Source organism: Thalassophryne amazonica, chromosome 18 (genome assembly GCF_902500255.1).
Source record: "Thalassophryne amazonica chromosome 18, fThaAma1.1, whole genome shotgun sequence".
Taxonomy (NCBI): Eukaryota; Metazoa; Chordata; class Actinopteri; order Batrachoidiformes; family Batrachoididae; genus Thalassophryne; species Thalassophryne amazonica.
Genome location: NC_047120.1, coordinates 45,525,962 through 45,549,757, shown reverse-complemented (window position 1 = coordinate 45,549,757; position 23,796 = coordinate 45,525,962). Strand labels below are relative to the sequence as shown.

At 40.9% G+C, this 23,796-nt stretch overlaps 1 protein-coding gene across 38 annotated transcripts in view; it reads right to left on the bottom strand.

Annotated features, from left to right (window-relative positions):
- Positions 1 to 23,796, bottom strand: part of tcf7l2 (transcription factor 7 like 2) — a 162,186-nt gene that overhangs the window by 88,071 nt on the left and 50,319 nt on the right. For 35 of the 38 annotated variants that reach the window (XR_004566604.1, XM_034194343.1, XM_034194340.1 and 32 more), the window contains exon 4: positions 12,834 to 12,935. The exons of the other annotated variants lie outside the window; for them this stretch is intronic. Coding sequence is in view for 34 of the 35 variants with exons in the window: in XM_034194343.1 (XP_034050234.1) it covers positions 12,834 to 12,935 (102 nt within the window). In the remaining variant the exon portion in view is untranslated. The remainder of the gene's footprint in view (positions 1 to 12,833; positions 12,936 to 23,796) is intronic. 38 annotated transcript variants of the gene reach the window in all.

Genomic DNA, 23,796 nt, shown 5'->3' with positions numbered 1-23,796 from the left:
CTTAAGTCGGCAGAGGTTACATAACGGTCAAATACCACAGCAACGGGAGGAGACAACAATGGCCCTCGAGCTTTTCACACGCGTGCACAGCCCAAATACAAAACACTGATAATCACATTTCCTCCAACTAGATTTTGTGATAAACCAGTTTCTGAATAGGATTCCTCAAAAATTCAATATACTCAATTATAAATAGTTAAAAATAGATACGTTTTTAAATATTATCTGTCATAAATTGAATTTGGTGAATTGATTAGTTGCCTGAGGCCTTTGTCATTAAACACAAAGGGTACTTTTGGCTACTTCTATTTGCTGTGAACCGTTAACATGTTGAGTTATTCCATGAAGTCCATAAAGGTGCTAGAAGACTCTTCAGGTAATGTCATGGTATTGTCACTGACTAAGCCAACACTCAGTGGTTTGTCTCTGGGTGACTGTCCACACTGCAGGACAGATACAATGACTGAGATGCTCCTATTGTCTTTGCCAGTTCCCGGGTCTGACGTCACGTCTCGACAGCCTCGGATTTTGGTCTGAGCTGACAATTCCTTGAACAAATGTCTAGTCTGAACAAAACAGTGACAGACAACAGACAGGCACAATTGTCTCTGTGTGAGGTTCAGATCACGTAACAATGTTTTGACACAGGAAAAACTGACCATTAGTTTAAACATATCAGGACCAAAAGGAATTCCTTGGTAAACTCAAGGATTTTTATTCCTCAAGTTTCCATTTAAGCCACAAAAAATGTTAAGTATTCCAGAAAGTGAAGGACTTATAGAGTACAGCTGAAGAATTTGAGTCTGCACTACAATGGCACATAAAAAAGAACAAAAACTAAATGAATAAAATAACTTGTCAACCCAATCAGTAGTTGTGATACTATCATCTCCACAGATTCCTGAGGCTAATGCTATGAGAAACTAGCATAAACACAACCCTTTTGACCAGTGAGGGGACAGTGTGCTCACATGTGGGTTTTCCTTAAGGCACCTTCACTCTTGCACAAATTTGAACACCTGCATTGGCATGCAATCAAGCGTGCCATTGAGTAAACCTGTCGTAAACTGTTGTAAACTGTGTGAACTGCACCACACACAGTTGCATGCCAGTGCGCAAAGAAAATTTTAAAATGTTTAAAATTTCTGGCACTTGTGTGAGCTAGTCGTGAACATTGCGCAACCTATTTGAAAACACTGAGTGTCACTGCATGTCATTGCGCGCAGCGCATCTTAATGATTATGATGAGCTATTACATCTATAATGAACATAACTTTACAGATACATTATCTTGCTCATGAGAAGGAATGAAAATGTGACTGTTTATCAATCCATTACAATAGTATATATACATTATAAATAATTACCTTTGAGACAAGATTCCAAATGCGTTCTCCACCACACGACGCACATGAGACAACCTGCAGCTGTAGATAATTTCCCTGTGATTCTGGGAGCAATGAGAGAATGGTTTCATCAGCCAGGTTCTGAGAGCAAATGCGTCAATGGCTCCGAAATTTTTATTTTATATAGTGTGGCGTCCAGCGAGACAAAGCAGGATGCACTGGCACGACGAATTAAGTGGCAGTGCGGGGATCAAATTCGTGCAAGTGTCAAGATGCCTTTGCACACAGGCCCACTTATAGTGGAGCAGATAAGTATGACTTTTGGCCAGAATTGTTCACTTGGTCATACAAGCATCAGATTTGGCATGAATGTTCTTCATAAATCAGTGTTTGAGAAAAAAGTGCTGGCCACTTGAAAATCCAATGTCAAAATTTAAAAATGCTCCAATCATATTGAAAAGTATAACACATTATTTGTCTGATCATAACTATTCCAAAAAGGTATTGTTTGGGCAATCTATGACTGAATGTTATGGAGTTATGAGGTAAAAATGGCAAAAATGGTGACAAAGGTCAGTTTCAGTTTGTACAGGGGTCAAAAGTTAAAGCTGCTCCAATTTTTGTAAAATGTGATGCAAATTATTGGTTGAGTTAATAGGGGTTTAAAAAGGAATAGTTTGCACCATGTGTCATGCTTAGTTGTCACGTTACAGGGTAACATACGTCATATGCCATAGAATCCAATGGACGCCAACATTGTTTGACATTTACTCTGCAAACCAAGCATTCAACACAGTCAAAACTATTCCATTTATTAATCCTATTAGTTCAACCAATAGTTTGCACCACTTTCTACCAAAATTGAAGCAACTTTAACTTTTGACTCCTGTGCAAACTGAAACTGACCTTTCTTACCATTCATGCTGTTTTTACCCCATAACTCCATAACATTCAGTCATAGATAGTCCAAACTATACCTTTGTGGAATCTTTGTGATCAGACACATAATTTGGTATAGCTTTCAATATGACTGGAGCATTTTTAATTTTGACCCTGTGTCATTCTTCATTGACTCCTACCTGGCTGTCATATTGGATTTTCACGTGGCCAGCACTTTTTTGTCAAACACTGATTTATGAAGAACCTTCATGGCAAACCTGGTGCTTGTATCGCCATGTGAAGGATCGTTTCCGTTATCTGCTGCACTATTACACATACTGCCATGTGAAAGCAAACTGAAAGGTAAAAGCACAAACTTTAAGCATTTTTGTCCGTAGTCTGGACCAAACAAACACGTGTTAAAATGTACCAATGTCATGTCCTTTTCACTGTGGCAAGTGAAAAAACTTTCAAAAGCACATAATATCACACTGTGCGGTTGCTGCTCTCATTACCAGAAGTAGCAGGATTTTCTGTTGTTTTCTCATTAAAAACAATGGAACATCCAGGTTCCTGTCCACTACACCACCAACATGTGAATACGGCATAATTCACAGGTATGAGCAAGACCTATATAGGCACCAAAGCCCACTGGTGCTGGGCTTATCCCAGATTTCACATCTTGAAGTGGATAAGAGTCTACAACTTCCCCTGGATGGGATGCCAGTTAACATAGAGTACCTGCAAAGCCAAGGCCAGTACCCCTTTACAGTTGGGTGGAATAAGAATGAGCAACGCCTTAATGTTTTATTCATTAATTTATTTTAAATCTGGAAACAGATATTTTTTATATGGCCTCTTAGTTCCACCCACTGCAGAATTGCAGTACTAAAACTCGGACAACACTCAGGGTAATACTGACTGAACATTTTAGTTGCTAAAATATATTTCTTATGATTATTATTGTTACTTGCAAACAATTCTTTAAAATTCTTAAAAATGTCTTCAAAAGTGGGCCTTTACTTGGGGGGGGGGGCTGTTCCGACCCCTCGCCACAAGATGACAAGAAAAACTCATGTATTTATGTGGAAAGCACTACCTGTAATATAACAAGTCATCACTCAGCAACTGACATGGTGTGTATTTTAAACAAAGGAAAGTGTAAACATGATTTTAAAACTTGCACTGCAAGTATACTGACTAATGCACCTATGAAACAGAGTGAGACTAACGTGTACTGTTGATGATTTGTGTCAATATACTAGACTCACTGAAAACTTGAAGTGGAGAGGGAACACACTAATATACTGATATGACTTTAATTATCTTATACCTAATTAATTATCTGAATCAACAAACAACTAGATCAGCCCAGATATTGATCGCTTCGATCGGGTTGGGACAACCCTAGCAGAGACGATCTCACACACTCTTGTGGAATCACTGCACCTTGGGGGCTACAAAATGATTAGATGGTTTTAGAAGGACAGTGGCGCCAACATTATCAAAGCCATTGCTTGAAACAGGTGAACGTGACTAAAGTGCTTCTGACACTCTCTCCATCTTGTAAATAGTTAACAGCAATATTATCGGGTATGATGCATTTTAATACAACTGGATTCAAATTAACAGCTTTAATAAAAAGCAATAAATAAATACATAAATAAACAACACTGAATAGGGAATTGCACAATTATACTGACATTTTTGGACAAATCATCCAGCCCTACCAATGCAGAAATTTTAATATGGCTTTTTGAACACAGTGGACATCACTACAAAAGGTGTGGATTGTGGCGCAAACACATTTGAATTTTTTTTCTGACATGGGGGAAAGAAACTAAGTTGCAACGTGTTGAATTTCCAGATGAGAACAGCCAGTTAGTCTCCCCACACACCCTAAACCTTAATAAACCCTTATCCACATTATAAATGACTTCTGAAGTAACCCGCAAGAGTCTTATTTGATTACTCAATTAAGCATTTAAACATTTGGTAGAAAGCTACGCAAAACAAATGCAGCCAATAAGAATTTCTCTTGAGTTTAGTTGATGGCTGAAAGTAGGGATTCAGGCAAAACAAGAAGACAAAGCGGGCGACAGATGACGTTTGGGAAAAGGCTAAAAGTGTAGAAAGAAAGAATGGGTTAAGGTCGACTTAAATAAGGAGACAGAATGCCTTCCAGGTCAGGTCTTGCAGCCAGTATGTGGGTGGTACCTGCTGACCACGGGGTCGCTCATTAACAGGAGAGGAGGAAAGGCCTCCCAGAGTCATGGCCGATTGTCTGCCCAACACAGGTGCACGGCCCATTCAGACCACAGGAAGTCTTCTTTATGCCCTGTGATACAGCTGCACAGGAGTGTGAACGTGATCCTTGCTCCATCTTTTCGAGGACTGACCCGGAGCAGCGGTTGCCTGCCCATCCAGTCTTTTGGCCCATTATAGAGATCCACAGAGGCATTATGGCGCCTCGGCTAAAATGCAGCCCTGTTGTTTTTTTTTAGAATATCAGAAACACGTCAGCAGTTTTCAGAAAACCTCTTTCCAGTACACATTGTTTCGCGTGTGACTGAATGGGAATAAAATAAGCATGTTCACTGGCTGTAAAGTCTCAGGTGGGAGGTCTTGCTGGTCATAAAAATGGCCAGATTCCATCACTTCCTCCACACTAATTACCATACACTTGGAGCAAGTGCCCTCCCTCTTCTCATTTCCGAGCCCGTGCTTCACTTCCACTAACACACACACACACACACACACTGAGGCACAGTTGGGAAATGGTTAACACTCCAGCCATCCCCTGCTGCCAGTGAAAGCCCAGAAAACAATGGAAACATTGTTCAACTGGGGCTCGCCTCTAGACTCTCGGCTGTGCGTCTGTGCGCACGTGAAGGTCAGGAAAAGTAGTTTGTGTGTGAGCTTTTCACATGTGTCCATTTTTTGACCCAATTCCCAGAATGGCAATTTAAGAAACATCATGCAAAAAGAATCATTTGCTTCACACCATTAAAATATTTTCACATCCTAATCTCTGAAGCAGATTTTTTGTTAACGTTGAAAAGGGGTTAAAAGAAATTTGTAAGATGAGATGATTGACATTAACAGGTTTATTTTAGTATCAGCTGCGTCACTGTTGATGCTTTCAACACTCTTGCTGAAGAAATGGATTTACAAAACAATGAGACATACAACGTGTTACTGAGCAAAAGCAAGCCCCAACCTCCCGCCCTGATAGATGAAGCCAATGCAGAAGTTAGTCCTTGAATGACCACTTGAGGCTGGTTCCAAAAGCCAGTCACTCCTCACAGATGCCCATGTTAAATTCCCCAATTTTACAGCAACTTTACAACTGCATGAGGAGTGATTTTTTTATTATTATTATTTTATAACACATCAGTTTATGATATTTTAAGCCACAGAGTAATGAATAACTAGGGACATAGTCACTTTGTGTAACACCTGTTCGCCGGTGTGCTACGCTAGAAGAGGCTGCTATCAAAGGCCATTAGCTTGCGTGGACCAACTGTGTCTGACAATTCTGAGCATTTTACTGCAAATATATGAGAAAATATGGATTGTTAGGCAGTTGATTGTTAAGGTCTGTGCTTCAGTATTTCTGTTGAGTGAAATTTTACCATTATTTAATCTGTATGTTCGCACCATTAGCATTATTAGCAAGTATGGGTAGCTCAGTGACATTAGGTCCACTGATGACGCAACAATTACTGAGGCAATATAATGGTCATATTTTATTGTTCCACCATCTCTTTACCCATTTACAGGTTGACAAGGAGTCAGGTGATGCACTGTCAAGATGGCGATATCCAGAACTGCCCAAACCTGCTCTGCAGAAAACCTAGGGGTGATGAGACAGAGCTTTTGTGCAGTACATGTACAGTCTATGAGTAAAAGCAGTAATTACAATCCAAACAATAGGGTGGATCAGCGTGAAAGCAGAAAAAATATGTTTGATTTGTTCACTATGTTTAAGCTACTTTCCATAATGTGAAATTTAAACTTCATAACAAAAATGGCATCATGAGAAAGCAAGAACTGTTTATGCTTTTCGCCAGGAGCTGTGCAAGGTATTAAAAAAATGCTTCTTGGAATCTCTCCCTCAAAAAATACACATCAATAGCAAGATAAATATTGTATAACTTTCAGCCAATGGCATAAAAGCTGAGCGGCGGCAGGTTTTCAGGCTGCCTGCAGGGTGGTCAGGAACTTCAAAAAGGTTCTGCGTGGCCCCCTTTGAGGGCATGGTAAACAGGGGCATTCAGCATGCCCTCAGAAAGCCCAGGTGCGTGAGGTCACTTCCTCTTTTCTCAGCTGATCCTCAAGCGATCCACCTCATCTGACCCTTCCAGTAAGAAGCAACAGCATGTGTCTGGATCTCTGTCCCTATCTGTCTTTGCTTCATCCTCCGCCACAGCTTTTCCATACCTATCTGTATCTTTCCTGCTATCTCACATTGTTTGTCTACTGTGGGTACAGGGTCAATTATCCTTAAGATGATTCTTATCAACCACGGCGGCTGATGGCTCCTTATCACTGCCAATGCAAACTCAACACGCTCCAGGCATGGAGAGGCCAAAGTGCCAGTGTGTCATCTTACTTATTTTAGAAAATAAACTGCGGCGAATAGCTCAATTTATTGATAAGTAGGTCACAAAGTGGTCACTGTTTGGTAAAAGCTTGACTAATTGAGGGACACCAGCAGAGATCCACGTAGTCTGTCTTTTCTGCATGTGCAACAGCTGGCATGATGTATGACGGTAAAACATTCAATCAGAATGTCTTCTCAATTAGAGGTGGACGCTGGAACAAGACTGAAGGAGCGGCAACAAACAAGCTATATTTCATGTTCAATTTCATCACTTTTCCTAACAGCAAGTTGTGTGCACATGTAGAAACGCTGCAGTGCCTCTGATCTTAGCTTGTGTACGCTATCAAACAGATCAAACTGGAGCTGGGCAATATGACCACAAATATTACAATATGGTTTCTCATATTGATCAGTGTCAGAAATAATTGCAGGGTAGATTGACTAGAGCTGCAACTGCTGTATTCTTCTTTTTCTTTACTTTTGTATTCTGCTTTGAACTTACAGCCTGAAGGAATAGTCTTCAAACATGTCATTAATTTTCCAACAATGAAATGTTTTAACATTACACTCAGTTCCACACAGAACAATAATATGATTTTTATTATTATTATTATTATTATTACCTTTATTTAACCAGGAAAAAAAGTCTCATTGAGATTAAAAATCTCTTTTACAAGAGCGTCCTGGCCAAGACAGGCAGCAAGGTTACGTATTAATTTCAGCATTCCACCACACATACAGATACAGATATATACACATACAGACACATACTGATTTTCCATTTACAATTACTCCAAATTAAGCTAATATAGTTGTACTACATGAAAGCTAATAAAAGCTATCAGCCGGTAAATTAATAAAAGACAAATGTTGCTCTTGCTTCCTCTTAGAATATCCTGATGTAACAACCTGCAAATAAATTCAACAAGTTGTTACACACAGAACCAGCCTTCCTTTTACATTTAAATAGTTCTATTGACAATACAAACATATTGTAAAAAAAAATTATCATTTCAAAGAGAGGGAAGAAATTCCTACACAGGTCCTGAGGCCCATTGGTGCTGGTTCTTATCCCCAGGTACAGAAGTGTGAAGCGGATGAAAGGCAGGATTCTAGCCCAATACAGGTTACTTCCACAGCCAAGGCCAGTCCCCATTTAGAGATATGTGGTCTAGAATATTGCAGATTAAGTGTCTTGTCCAATGACATATACAGGTAGTGTGAAATGAAAAATATGCATCACTACCAAAACAAATCAAATATTCCTTGGATGAAATTTTGCTGGCCAAAGTATAAACTATACTTGTCTGATAACATACCTTTAGAAATAACTTCAAACTTCCACCAGCTTGGACAGACGGGGTAACATTTCAATAAGAGGCTAAAACAGATATCACTTTGCTGATACAGATTTAGCCCCTTCAGTTTTTCGCAATTCCGCAATCATGGAAATTAATGCAAAATCAACCTTTTTTGAGTGTTTTCTAGCAACACTACAGATTTTCTCATTTAAATTGTGCATTAAATGACAAAACAAAACATCACTCTGCTATGTTGTCACACTCCATGTTGATCATGGCCACCAACAAGTCTCATCTCTCATTACACGTAAGTGCAAACGACTGAGCAAAAAAGTATTCTGTGCTTCACGACAGTAGGGGCATATTATTTTGCACTCCTTGGAATAAGATACTTGCCCGCCGAAGAAAGTCCACTGTAGATTACCATTTACATGGAATTAAACAGCAACACGCGATGGAGCACTTGAAGAAGAGGCAGAACCAACAGTGACTGAACTTCAAAGGAGAATGACGGCAGAAGCAAAATGGAAGAAAGTAAGAACCTATTTCAATATATTGTCAATTCTTTGAATGTAATAGTTTGGATGTTCAAGCCAAACTGTGTCATGAACCAGTGCCAACTGTGACACACCAGTGGAAATAAAATGAAAGCTAGCCAAAGGGGGAAAAAAATGTCATAAAGCAATGTCAGATATGATAAGATTAAACTCTGTCACATTTAAGACTTGTTTGATGTCAAAGTCGTGATTCCCAGGCTTCCCTAATAGTACGGCTTATACTGAAAACTAAAGCTGGAAACCTCAGAGTTCCAAGAACTCAAAACAATATGGAGTTTCATATTCAAGCTCTGGTTGTTGTCTTTGTAAGGCACACATAAGTTGCGTTGTTGCCTAAGTTGTGACAACTGCTTGTTGTAGGTAAGCAAGATGTGTCGCACGAGTGTATTAATATTTGAAGTCTGGAGTCAGTGACAATATCAATAATTGCAGACGTCACTGCATAAACTATAACGCTGGCAACCTCAGTGCATCCAGAAAGTATTCACAACGCATTCATTTTTCCACATCTTATGTTACAGCCTTATCCCAAAATGGATGAAATTCTTTTTTTTTTTTTTCAATCAAAATTTGACACACAATACCCCATAATGACAATGTAAAAAAGTTTTTTGTTTTTTTTTTAAGATTTTTGCGAATTTTATTTAAAAAAAAAAAACTAACTAAGAAATCATATGTACGGAAGTATTCACAGCCTTTGTCATGAAGCCTAAAATTGAGCTCAGGTGTATCTTGTATCCACTGATCATCCTTGAGATGTTTCTACAGCTTAATTGGAGTCCACCTGGGGTAAATTCAGTAGACTGAACATGATTTGGAAAGGCACACACCTGTCTACATATAAGGTCCCACAGTTGACAGTGCATGTCAGAGAACAAACCAAGTATGTTGTCAAAGAAATTGTCTGAAGACCTGAGACAGGATTGTCTCAAGGTACAAATCTGGGGAAGAAACATTTCTGCTGCTTTGAAGGTCCCCAATGAGCATAGTGGCCTCCATCATCTGTAAATGGAAGACATTTACAGATGATGGATGACGCTTCCTAGAGATGCTGCCCGTCTAAACTGAGCGATGGGGGGAGAAGGGTCTTGTGTCAGATTTCCAGCATTCCTCTGTGGAGAGAGGAGAACCTTCCAGAAAGACAACCATCTCTGTAGCAATCCACCAATCAGGCCTGTCTGGTAGAGTTTTTTTTAACCTTTATTTAACCAGATTAGTCCCATTGAGAGAGATTTATTTTACAAGTGAGACATGGACAATTATAGTTTCCAATCCACCTAATCTGCATGTCTTTGGTTGTGGGAGGAAGCCAGAGCAACCAGAGGGAACCCACGCAAACACGGGGAGAACATGAAAACTCCACAAAGAATGGCCACAGATGGGAATCAATCCCATGACCTTCTTGCTGTGAGGCAACAGTGCTAACCACCAGGTTGCCCACCGTGCTGCCCAGCTTCTGCCAGGCAGAAACTACTCCTTAGCAAAAGGCACATGGCAGCCTGCCTAGAGTTTGCCAAAATGCATCTGAAGGACTCTCAGGAGTAGCTTCAGGACCACTCTGTGAATGTCCTTGAGTGGCCCAGCCAGAGCCCAGACCTGAATCCGATTGAACTTCTCCATCCAACCAGATGGAGCTTGAGAGGTGCCGTTAAAGAGGAATGAGCCAAACTACCCCAAGACAGGTGCTAAGGCTGTAATTGCTGCCAAAGGTGCATCAATACAGTATTGACCAAAGGGTGTGAATACTTATGCACACGTGATTTTTTTTTTATTCATTTTTAATTAATTTTCAAAAATAAAAATAAAAAATTCATGTCATTATGGGGTGTTGTGAGTAGAATTTTGAGGTAAAAAATGAATTTACTCCATTTTGAAATGAGGCTGTAACTATAACAAAATGTGGAAAAAGTGAAACACTGTGAATAATTTCCGAATGTGTATCACACACAAAAGTAAGTATCTTAAAAGTAATTAAATAGCATTTGTAATTTATGGTTTCAACAGCCACAAAGGAGGACAATATGATTGTACGAGGGCCATTTGAGACAATTTGAAAAGGTACTTTTTCTGGGTCTGGCTCAAAACTTCAAATGACTCTCAGCTCGTCATTCTTATGACATCAAGTTGTTTAAATCGGAGCGCTAAATTTCTGGTGAAGTTTGTGAGCAAAAAAAAAAAAAAAAACTACTCAAAGACACATTGAAATTGCATATTATGATGTAGGTGGTCTTTAATAAGGGGAGAACGCAAAATATTTTTTTGAAATTTTAGAAAACCCCAAAAAAGCAGTCATTTTGATTGCGAAAAAGAAAAAGTGAAATGCTTAGTAGTTTGTCAAAATTATTTCAAAATAATTCTATGTCCCTCACACTGTAGAATAGATACATTCTGCGTACAAGAACATATACAGATGATAAATCAATCTAAACCAAATAATAACAATAATAATAACTACACAATAACTGAATTTTAAGTGCTCAACTCTTTCTCAAGCAATTTAATTTAGCAGATACCACAAACAAAGTGTACATAAAGTTATGACATGCACAATGACTGATGCATTCTTAAAATGTTGGCACTCAGAATGTCAACCAAAGTTCAAAGTTCCTTTAAAAGCAAACAGCAAAGGAAGAGTTTAAGTATTTACAGCTGCATGACTCACTGCAGAATAAAACCTCAAGCGTTTACCTGCAGCTTTTGCTGCCTACGACAAGATTAATGACTTCATAAGAGCCGGGAAACTTTTGTGAACATCTCCTAAAATAACAGAGCAAGAAGAGGCCCCTGAACTCTTTGGTATAAAAATAACACTGGCATCACAGGCAACGATAAGGAGGGCCTGAGCTGGGCTCGTTTTGTTCATAACAACACTGTCATCACAAGCTCTTTGTCTTAAACACAACTTTTGACAAGGTTTCTATTTCAAATACACACAGGCTTGCTGACTTCTGCATTTTAAGCTGTGCTTAGCTTAAACAGGCAAAATACCACAGATGCCGCACCTCATCAATGCTTGAGCAACTATTTGAGACGATATTTATTACAGACCATAAACCAACGCAACTGATCAAAAGTCAAATCGGATTCAGAGACAGCCTGCCTTGACGCCATAATTTGTGTGATTAAAATCACCCATTCTTCAGCGTGAGTTGAAAAACCATAATGACTACTCGCAGAGCAGGTGCAGACTGCATAACCAAAAAGGATCAGGTGCGTAATATTAGCTTCAACTAGCACCAAAGGAAATATTGTAGTCACAAGTCTTCAAACTTGGGAGGCTTCTCTGTCTAAAGTGGTTCAGAGTTTTAAATGTTTTGGGGGGTTTTTCTGTCATAACAATGTGCAGAACATGTACAAATCCAAAATAAAAGTAACAACTCTGCCAATAATGGCCGAGAGGCATTACAGTCACTTTACTAATTCTGCTCAATTGCCACTCTCATTAAATTTCCTCGCTCACTATCCCTGTGACCACAGACATACACCTCTCCAACTTCAACCTTTCCAATGACCTACTACAAACTTTATGCCCTTGGCTAAGTACTAAGTTCACATTCAGCTGTTCATTTTACATTTTACAACTTACATATTGACATGCCTGGGGCGGATGTTCTGTTATGTGCATGTACTGCATACGCTCCTTTAGATGTCCAGAGAACTCTGCCTACCAGAATACTCCTCCAACTTTATGGACAAGGTAATCAATGTTGACGGAACACCCACACTTCCCTGAAACACACTGCGTTAGCAGTGAGGCATTAGAACATTCTCACTATTTAAAAAAACAAAACAAAAAAAATTATCAACACGTGATTGGGCTTCCACGCAGTTTGTGCTTTCTCTAGGATTAACAATTGTGTGGCTGTCCAAAGAACAACTGCTGCTGCACAACAGCAGCCCAAGGTACCTTTTGGCTACTAATTTCATATATATAATTATATAAATATTAAATGCAAACAGGTGTAATTTCCAAGTCAAAACATCCATTCAAGAGAAAAGGAGGAGGGCCATAACCATGAAGATGTTTTCAGTGTGGAACAGAGAAAGCAGGGTTTGTTTATTCGCCTTTTTCTGTCATGAATACAGGTCAAAGGACTAAGAAGGGAAGGGGAAGAAGAAAAGTACCGAGCGGATTGTTACTTACAACGATGTGTGCTGGTGAAGGGGACCTGGCATCTTTAAGTGCTTGTCTACTTTGAAGACCTCCTGGTTGAACATCTAGCAGGGGCCATTTCATCTGTAGGTACTGAATGGCAGAAAAGGAAACAGAATGGAAAGAAAGAAACAAAACATGTTAACAATGCAGAAAGCAAAAAATCAAAAGACAAAAATAAGATTAAAAAAAGGGGGGGGAGTCGACATTTCTTCATGGGTGCATGGGTGTGGAAACTCAAAAACATAGAAAAATTTAAGGCAGATGATGCATGGGATGAAAATGTCCTCAAGCATGCATCTAAGAGTTGAGCAGGAGTGCAAAATAACTGTGTAAACTAAATCATGCGTTCGCAGAAACAGACTTTAATAGTATTGCTGAGAATGTGAAGGACTCTCAGCCGCTTTAAGGTGTAAAGGTGCGTTCACACGAGCATGCCTTTGCTTCATGACACATCACGATTTGTGTCCTGATGTGTCATGCTGGAGAGTAAACTTGTCTTTAACGGGTGCAGACAGGACGCCAGAGGGGAATTTTGAAAAGTTCAAAAAAATCTTTCACGTACAAATGTCGTGCTATGCTAATCTCCAACACGACGTGCAGCTCGTCATGTGGAGTAAACAAGAAGTGAACAGAGTGAGTTGTGACGTCAGCGGATTGCATCAGAGCGCAGCTCGTCTGAAGAATTATAATAAGAAGTTAAATCTGTTATAAACATACTTTAACAGCTGCACACAAAAAGGAAAGAACACACAACTGTTTTATCAAGCCATAATGTAAACATGACAAATAATTACCTTTTTAGACGGCTCAAAATGCTTTCTGCAGCTTGTTAGGTGCGGGCGTGCGTGCGCACGTGAATCTCCGGCTGCAGCCTCCTCTGTGATTCAGGAAGTGATTAGAGCCATTTTCAACGGCCAATTTGCAAAAAAAAAATTATTAATCCGCCACAAAATAATTATTTTATATACGCAGCGTCCAGCAGAGAGCACGTGGCAGCCAGTAGAACAAAGAACGGCACCCAGCTGTGAACACAGCGGGTGGGATCGTCACAATGACATTCGTGCTATTGTGTGAAGCAAAGGCATGCTCGTGTAAGTGCACCTTAAGATAGCCAAGACTAGGGGGTGGCTGTTGCATGACTCCGACATCCATCACTGGCTGATGAACAACGTGATGTGGAGCCATCATAGTGACGCTACCGCACCCCCACCCCCGGCCAAACCTTGCTGCACACACAAAGCATTGAGCACTGATGAATATGTACTTTAAGGAGTGTCAGTCAGATTCTGCAAAAACAAAGAGTCTTTATTTGTATGTGAAATGATTGCGATGCACCAGGGTTTGCCTTGGAGTCACGAGGAAAGGGCATGCTGGGATGAGGTGGGGAGTCTGGGCAAGCTTCACCCAAGTGTTCCAAGGGGAAATACTGTGCCGCTCAGCTCAGAGAGGTCCGGTGTAGTTTTTGGTGGTGGTGGTGCAAAACCCAGTGTCCAGTTTTCATACAGGGTATGGAAGACATTAATAAGAAACATCAAGAAGAGTTCAGCTGGTTGGAGTTACACAGAGATATACCAGGCCATTGAACACTTAGTGGAATGGCCTGGGGGCCATCACCTCCACATAGGGGAGGTGATGGGCTTCAGACCAGAGGATCCTGAATTCAAATCCCAGTCTGACCGGAAAATCACTAAGGGCCCATGGGCAAAGTCCTTAATCCCCTAGTTGCTCCCGGTGTGTAGTGAGTGCCTTGCATGGCAGCAGCCTGACACTGGGGTGAATGTGAGGCATTTGATGTGTAAAGCGCTTTGAGCATCTGATGCAGATGGAAAAGCGCTATATAAATGCAGTCCATTTAACATTTACCATTTAGTGCAGGCTCGGAGTACGAGCAAGCTCTGACTAAGAAAAAAAAAGGACTTTTGATAAATGGTGCACCTCAGGAGAACTCGGCTGTGTCGAATTCAACCAGAGGACAGCTGCGTGGGAAACTCAGATGATGAGTACTGTAACTTGGCCCGTTATGGTAAATTAGTAACAGTAAATAAACAGATTAATACACAGCAATTAATTCATTATTTAATATATGAGGACACATGTTAAACACAGACATTATCCAAGACATTCCCCACCTCTAGCCAAGATGCAAAGCATGTCATCTTTAACATGCTGCTTTGGTGAGGTTAAGGGTAGTACAGTACACAGCTGATAGCTTTAAGGCCACCTCGTGTCATAAATGTGACTGCTGTCAGATTTTTATTGGCTGCTGCCTTGGTACCCATAAAGAGGTTAAAGCATGCCGTCTCACCACGCTCCTCTGAGGCTAAACCTCCTGACTGCTCCCATAAATGATTGACTTGACCTCTATCACAAGTCTCTCTCTTTCAGTCTGTCATTCACATGCACAAATAAGCAGTGAAAAACAGATAAGCAGAAACACAGATCATGAGAAACATCTGTCTCGGTTATAAACTGGGTGGAGCCCTTACGATCCAGTAACATGCAATGTGCTGACTGTTCAACCAGAAATCATCTCTCTTTTGTTTTGTTTCATTTCTCATCGAATGATCTGGAACAGCAGCACACCCAATATTTGCAAGAAAATTTTGAATAATTATGTCACTGTGCAAAGATTATCTAATTGAGAAAAAGTGTCCATCTCTATCACGGCACTGTGGCTGGACAGCAAATTCTCACGGCTAGTGACGGCGTCTGGTGTTGACTTTCCTTTAGTATGTGGGTGAAATGCTTATCGATGTCACAGCCACCTAGTTTGAGAAAAAAGGTCACAGCAGCCCTTTCAGAGACCTGTGGTGCGGCTATGATACTGAGAGAAGAAGAGTTTGCAATTGATCAACTTGTGAAGAAACATCTGTGGAACACCAAATACTGACATCGAATGACCTTTGGAAAACCGCCTGCTGAAGCACAGTATACTCAAATATTAACTTCAACAGCCCATTTATAGCGTGGTAGTTCACTGATTTTGTGCTAAGTGAAATGCATAATGCCAACACCAAGCCAATTAAAATTAGCAGAATTTTCCAAAGTACAAATGTATTTAGAAAAAATAAGTTCAACCAGATTTCATGAGGTCTGCTGAAGAATCTACAAATTTGAGAAATAAAACAGTTATGCTTCAAGAAATCACATGGAAAGTTTAAAAAAAAAATAATTTACTGGTGCAGGGTAGTTTAACCTCAGGAGAGTTTGAAGAGTATTAGTTTATGGTGATGCCAAAAATTTAACAACATAACAACTAACAAATGTTTGGAAGTTGAGTAAACTAAAAAACAACTGTTCAGCTAGCTGGTGTGAGTTTTTTAATGGTTCACAACTTTTTTTAACAGTGCAGCATGGCTACATACTGCTATACCCATGACAACAGATAACTAAAGCTGCTTTTACATTTGTCTGTCACCGTATCACACTGCAACACACCAATGTACAACTCAGTACACCTCCTCTGATTGCCACAGAGTAGCTTCCGCTTAGCCGCCTTTAGCGCCAAGTCCTGCAAAGCAGGCACGCCACTCAGAAAAAGTCAGTTATGGTTGGGGTTTTTTTTGTTGTTTGTTTGTTTTTTTTTAAGCACAGTGAACTCTCAGCCACCTTGGTCCAATGTGCATTCAGCTTGGGATGGTATGGGAAAGCCATGGGGCATACTCTACCCTCAACTCTTGAAATCTCCAAAGTGAATTATTTTTTGCTCCCTGTGCATGGCATGAAAACAGGATGTGGAGAAAGCCCGAGTCCAACCAAGGTCCAGAAAATTTTGAAGAAGGTTTTGACAGGTTGTGTTGATCTGTACTGAGTGTCATGCAAATTCCCCCTCCCTATGACGCTGCTTGGGAAAATTTTTCACAGAATTTGGAAAGTTGTAAAATCTGCTTTATTCTTGATTTTGTCTTACAGTATGAAGCAATTTGGGCATCACACTATGGTATAAAATAATCAAGGAATCTTGCCACTATTTTCTAGCTACATTTGTCATTTGCTATTCAACTGCAATCAAGCTGACTGAATCCTCTTTCAGCTTCAGCTGAGGTCTTGCACAATGACGCCGTAAGTCCTAAAAGTTGCCATTAAACTATATGAATTTTAAAATATTCTTTAGCCCATAGCACTTGTCGACAGAAAGTTTAAACAGAGTGTAACTAGTCACTGCAAACCTTATCTGGTCTTCTTAGAAAAGTGAAGCTTGAATTCAGCTGATTTTGTCCTGTGTGTATGTACGCAGCAGCCGCTCTCCCTTTGTTTGCACTGTTATGGCCGCCATTGCCCCTCTCTGGCTGTAACGCCCTAAAAATTACACTGGTCTTGCATAGAGTTTTTCAACAGATTTTGTGTAATTTGGGGGCGCTGAATCAGAATCTGGTCTTAGTTTTTGCCCATCACAACACATTTTTGAGATATGAAAACATATTTCTCGTATCAAGCATTGAAGCAAAAGCTGCAGTCTCGCACACCTCTTCGGCACCATAAACGATATTACAGCTCTTGTTCATTCTTTGCAAACCTGGTTTAAAAACTATGCTTTTGAAGCTGCTTTTGTGCATGATTAGTGGCGTCAAACTCGTGAGTGAATGAGCAATTTTGCGCAATCCATCAATAAGGAACATGCAGATTGCAAAAAAACGTGAGGTGGATTCAGCACCCCAAAATTACCCTAAATCACTTCTCAAAGTCCATGCAAGAAAAAAAAATATTGTTATTGTACACTCTCTTATTTTGTTTCTGTACTTTTGTGAATGTCAGATAATTCAAAGCAAAGGTTGTGAAGCACTTGAATCTTCAAAGCATGCTTTAAAAGGTTTAAATCAATGCTGTATGAACAACCTAAGTTATGACACCTAGTTATCAATTGATAACGGTAGATATCAAGGTAATGTGAAGTAATTCACTGTGTTAGCAGACATCTGTCTACTCAATGGACCCCACTGTATTTGCCCTGGCTTCGCCGTGCTTGCTGTCACTTACTCATTTCAAATTGCCACCTATTACGTAATTTGTGGAACACCCTGGTGTGGCACATGTGTCTCTGCAATGCCATCTGGAAAGGTGCTGAGTAGTTTGTATGATTGCATGTCAGCATTGGTCACAGTGTGAGTGTGTCATGACCTTCCATTAGACTGTGTCCAAATCAGTGACCATTAGCAAAGAGTTCACTGTGGGGTGTCAACCCAATGGTAGACGCTGGGGGGAGTTATTGACTCCATGTCCTCAGTTACAGACCCTGCATGAAGAAAAGAGTTTGCTGCCTTGTCTTTCTCCCTGACTACCAGTCATTTATGACAGAAAAAAAGTATATTTCAGCTTTCAAAGAAGAAAAAAAATCTGTTTGTTTATTCATTTGTATGTTCTATAAATTAAAAAAAACAAAAAAAACAGATGAACTGTAAAAACCCCAGAGTTGGAGTCTTGCTGGTTTTTATGGACCCCCCACACAGATTTCATTACCGTGAAGTGGTGAAATGGGAATGACAGGTAGGGGGTGTTGTAAAAGAGAAGGAAGAGTGTCATCTATGAGGTAATTCAAGACAGTGTCCACTGGTGCCAAAAGGGCAACTAAACAGTGCAGTGTTAGAAAACAAGGGCTGTAGATGGTTGAAATTTTGATTTCAGTCATGGAAAAGTCTTTCCGCTGCTTATGCGCATGCACAGTACACACGCAAATACTCAAACACAGCTGTGGTTGACTGAGGAGTTGAGTGAGAGGTACGTTCTGAGGAGGCATGGGTGAGAAGTGTGAAGGTGACACCCCGGAGTGTGGTAGCGGGGCAGAGTGACATTGAAAGACAGAGAGAGGGAGGGTGAAGGAGCGCATACCCTGACAAGTGTGTCAATTTCAGCCCTGCCATTGCAAATGTTCTCACACACTAATCTCTCCTGCAAGTTTTACAAGCATGCCAACGAAAACGAGCCTTGGCGAGGGCCGGACTTTCTAACCGCCCCCTCCTCCCTCATCGCCCGCCTTCCCTGTTGAGAGACGCAATGCCTGGGCTTGAGTAGGCCATGACCTGCGACCCCTCTCTGCTGCTCCAAGCCCATCCTTGTTCCCCAAACTGGAACCTGAAAACACTACTCCTATAAAGGGGGCCTCCCGAGTAACTCAAGAGCCATTCCAATGTGACAAATTGCTCCACAGTTCCAGGATAACTCCGTCTTCTCCTCTCTCACTTCCTGCACCTCTACCGTACCACTCTTCTCACAGCGTCCACACTGTGAGAGCCACACAGCGACTGAGCTCTGGCTACAGGTTGTGCAGTAAACAGTTCTCCCCTCTACCCACTCCTTTTCAGCTCCCACCCCATCGTCCCCTCATTCTCCTCCCTTACCCCGTGCCCCTCCTCTTCTGGCCTGCCCCACAATGGAAGTTGAATGACTCAATTGTCTCTGATGAAGTGAAAGACAAGAGACTCCTCTAAACCCTTGCAGAAGGATGAACTCACTCTCCCTGTCCTGATTTCCAAGTCCCCTATAGCTTTCCCAAGTGCAAGAAGGGGGCTGGAGGTGGGCAGAATCAAGTAGTTTACGGCAAAATGTTTGCAAGATACCGTCCATCAGCACGCTGAAAAATCACATGCATTCGTTTCAGAGTGACTGCTGCTGCACCAAACTTTGGGAAGTTACCACAGAAAGCCCTGAAACTGGTTTACAATGGAACTTATATTCAAACTAGGTACTGATGGTACACCATTTAACCCATTTATAGCAAAGATATAACAGGCATTTGTACAATAAATAATAGTAGATTATTCAAAGGCTTTCAATAACAAATCAAAGATGCTAAAGACAGCAATGAGCAATTAAGGTCCTGGTTAAAATAACAACAAGCAAATGTGATCATTTCAAATGTACAATCTGGAGTTATAGGATACAGACGAGTAATATTTTGCACATCGAAACAAAATAAAAAGTTAAACTGTTGTACAGAACACAATAAGGATCTACACTATCTACTAGTTGTGGAGGTTGTGAACTGGAGGCAGATTGGTTGGACTCCCTGTCAGATAAGATACTAAGGTGCACATGATTAAGGTCCTTAATACACAAATGTTCTTGGTGTGCAGCTGAGGCGCTTGCATGGCAACATGTTGATAATGGTGTATAAGGGTATATACTGCTATGTAATTTCACGATGCATTTCAATGGACATTTCACATAAAAAACGAAATGCACGCTAGGGTTAGGGATAGAATAATGAATAATACGCATAAGATCAATTGCCGTACCGCAGGTTGGGTTGGACAATCTGCCGTCTGGTTTTCGTGATCCCAGCCACTCAACTGACAAATTTGTGGGATATGTACAATTTCTTTCACATTTTACTAGGATTTTTATTGTGAGGATAACCTGGTGAGTGAATGGATGAATGTGAGGCATCACCAAAAGCCCAACAGAAATGCAGTCCGAAGCATAATGTGAAACCCAGAGTCAATAAGAATGTATTCAAACAATAGTGCTACTATTAAAATGCTGCCTGTATGACGGCAATCACAAAAAATAAAACAAACCCACTGAAGACAAACCATCAACTTTTCCAAATACAATTCTTGTCAGATAAAGGAGGAAAGTGGATTTTTTTTAACACATAACACCCACCACTAGAACCACCTTCATTCTATTTCTATTCTATTTTTTTATTTCTATTTATTTTCATTTATATAGCGCCAAATCACAACAGAGTTGCCTCAAAACGCTTCACACAGGTAAGGTCTAACCTTGCCAACCCCCAGAGCAACAGTGGTAAGGAAAAACTCCCTCTGAGGAAGAAACCTCAAGCAGACCAGACTCAAAGGGGTGACCCTCTGCTTGGGCCATGCTACAAACATAAATTACAGAACAATTCACAGAACAATTCACAGATGAATATATAAGAAATGCTGTTGGCGCCAACACGAATACAACTCCCATCTCTGGATGTAGCTGCACCTTAAACAGAGAGAAAAAACAGAATCAGAATCATTCTATTTATTTTTTAATTTTTTTATTAAAATATGAATTTAAAAAAATGAAATAATAAAAAAAGAAGCTCCACCCTGGTCCCAGTGTGAGAGATGATGTCACAGGAAGTGCAGGCCTGAACACGCACAACAGTTTTGTTCTCACACACACCAGTCTCCACTGCTCACCAACTCAACAAGCTGGCTGGAACTGAAGCAATTTGTTCTAAAGCAGGGGTAGGCAACCTGTTCCAGAAAGAGCCATGAGGGTGCAGGTTTTCTTTGCAGCCACTGACTCCACCAGGTGATTTCACTGATTAACTGATTCCATCTGCTCAAAGTGATATTAATCAGTAAAATCACCTGGTGGAGTCAGTGGCTGCAAAGAAAACCTGCACCCTCATGGCTCTTTCTGGAACAGGTTGCCTACCCCTGTTCTAAAGCCTTCTTGGTACCATGGCTAGACTCTGATCCTCCAAAAATATAAGCCGCCAATTTTCCCTCACATCCTATCAAACATTAACCAAATGTCAATACATTATATTGACAAAGAACGTAAAAGAAAATCTTCCTTATGAATTTTTTAGTGTGACAGACACAGAAAAAGTGCAGGATCTCTCTGCCTGATTTTGGCTCACTCTTATTCCACAACATCGTGGCTGGAGCAGAGGCCAAAGTGTGGCTTGTTCATTTTGTTCTGGATTAACAGCAAAGTTTCACACAAACAGGGCAGCGCAATCTCGTTTGAACCCTCCGTGATATCGCGGGATTTGACTACTTATGGGGACAGCCGTTTCTGTTGTGCAATATATACAAAGCATAACGTCACAGGGAAGAATGGTGTACTGCTTTGTTTTCAGCTGCAATCACCGAAGCAGTCGTGAAAAGTGCAGTGCGAATGGGAGACGTTGTGTCGGTAAGTGTTAGCCTACACAGCTAACCAGAGAAGTTGCTGCTTCTCGCCTGGAGAACTGCCTCAACACGTTTGAAGTTCGGGTCATAAACAAACCGCAACACAAGTCCACTTTCCCACCACATCGCCACTTTTTCTTTGTATTTTCACTTTGTTTGCGTGTAATTTGCCCAAACGCTCAGAAAAAATGCCGTGTTTTTCCCCCCGGAAGTAGAGAACGTACATCAAATTACGGTTTCAACAGCAATGAAGGAGGACAACATGATCATACGAGGGCCATTAGAGATGTTTTGAAATGTACTTTTTCTGCGTCAGGCTCAAAACCTCAACTGAATCGCCCCTCGTCATTCTTATGACATCAGGGTGTTTGAATCGGAGCGCTAAATTTCCGGTAGAGTTTCTGAGCAAAAAAAAAAAAAACGCAACCAACGTCCACTTGCCACCGCATTGTCACTTTTTTCTTTGTATTTTCTCTTTGTTTACGTGTGATTTGCCCAAAATCTCAGAGAAAGTGCTGTGTTTCTGTCCCCAGAAGTAGAGAAATTACGTCATATGCGTCATATTTCACCCCTTTAGCACCCGCCCTCAAACGAGACTGTGCTGCCCAATTAAACAAACGGGGCTTCTTATGTGCCAATGTGGCTCCCAAACACTGGTCAACTTTCCAACAGGAGACAGATTATGAGGACCGCCCGGATACTGACTTCATCACGTCTACAAAGTGAGACGAGTGACACACAAACAGACGAACGGACAACAGCTTTGGTTTGGAGTTAACATATGGATGATGGTGTTGCTCTACAGGGCCCAGCAGATCCCCGACCCATCTGTGCAGACAGGACATAGTTTGACACACACTCATCAACAGTGTGCACAGATACATACACCTGTGTCCACACACACACCTTCAAACACAGCAACTGAACCCAACATGCACGTTTTCACCTGAGCAACAATGTTTCACGCATTTTTTTCAGCGTTCTCTAGTTGATGCGCCCAGCAGCTGCTTTGGGAGCGCGCTCAGAAATCCCATTGACAGCTTGCAGATTACACCAATCAGACTTCTACTATAAAGAGCTTTATTTCAATCTGAAATGATCAAGGCTAGCAAGAGGAGCCTATTCAAAGCACTGCAAGTAAACTGTGCAGGGCTTAAAAGATTAATGTGTCCAGTTTGACTACAATTTTATCCGTTTAAAAGGAGAACATAATGTGCTGATCTGTTGCAGATTACCATAGGCAATCTTTGTCCTGACTCAGAGGTACGTAAGAAGAACCAATCGCATTTATATAGTCACGGGGAATGCCCAAACGGCGCTTATTATTTTGTTTTAATTGAGGGAAGGAAAAATGTGAGTTGAGCAACAAAGGATCTTCCAGGTCATAAAATAATTCAGCAGCTTTACTGTTTTTGTGTGTGCAGGTTGCAACAGAGGTGGGAGTCTCCAACAAAAATTTGAGGACAAAGAAATGGATTTGCAGTAACAACAAAGCAAAATAGCATAAAAATTCCAGGACAAAAAAACGGGCAAAAGTTAGTCGACACAAGAGGGCCCATCATGACTGCTTTGGTTCTACTAATGCACATTTTATGAGCAAATATTAAAGAAAAAAAAACACCCCACCTGCTCTGATAGCCAGAGGCATTTTGCAACCAGGAAAATAAAAGTGGAATGTGGGAAGGCCCGGGGTTTGTGTGCCATGGGGCTGGAAGGGGGTCCGCTGGGCCCATATTTACTCCAAAGCCAGAACCGCTTGGGGGTCCCACTGGCCCTGACAGTACTGGAGCTGCTGACCTGATCCAAAACCTCCCATCCTCACCTCATATCCCATACCCCCTTGCCATCAATCTCGAACTCCACCTCAAACTCCCCTCTTCTCCTTGTTTCAGAAAAAGAACAATAAAACACACACACACACACACACACACACACACACACAATTTCATAGCTTTTTCCACAGTGGCTTCTCCCTCCTCTCCAACCAAGTCTGGTTTTCTAATTAAAATGAAGCCTCTGTCATATGACTGTCGTGTCAAACTGCCATCACTGGAATTATTGTGTTGCAATCTTTGATATAAACAGATGCTACGATC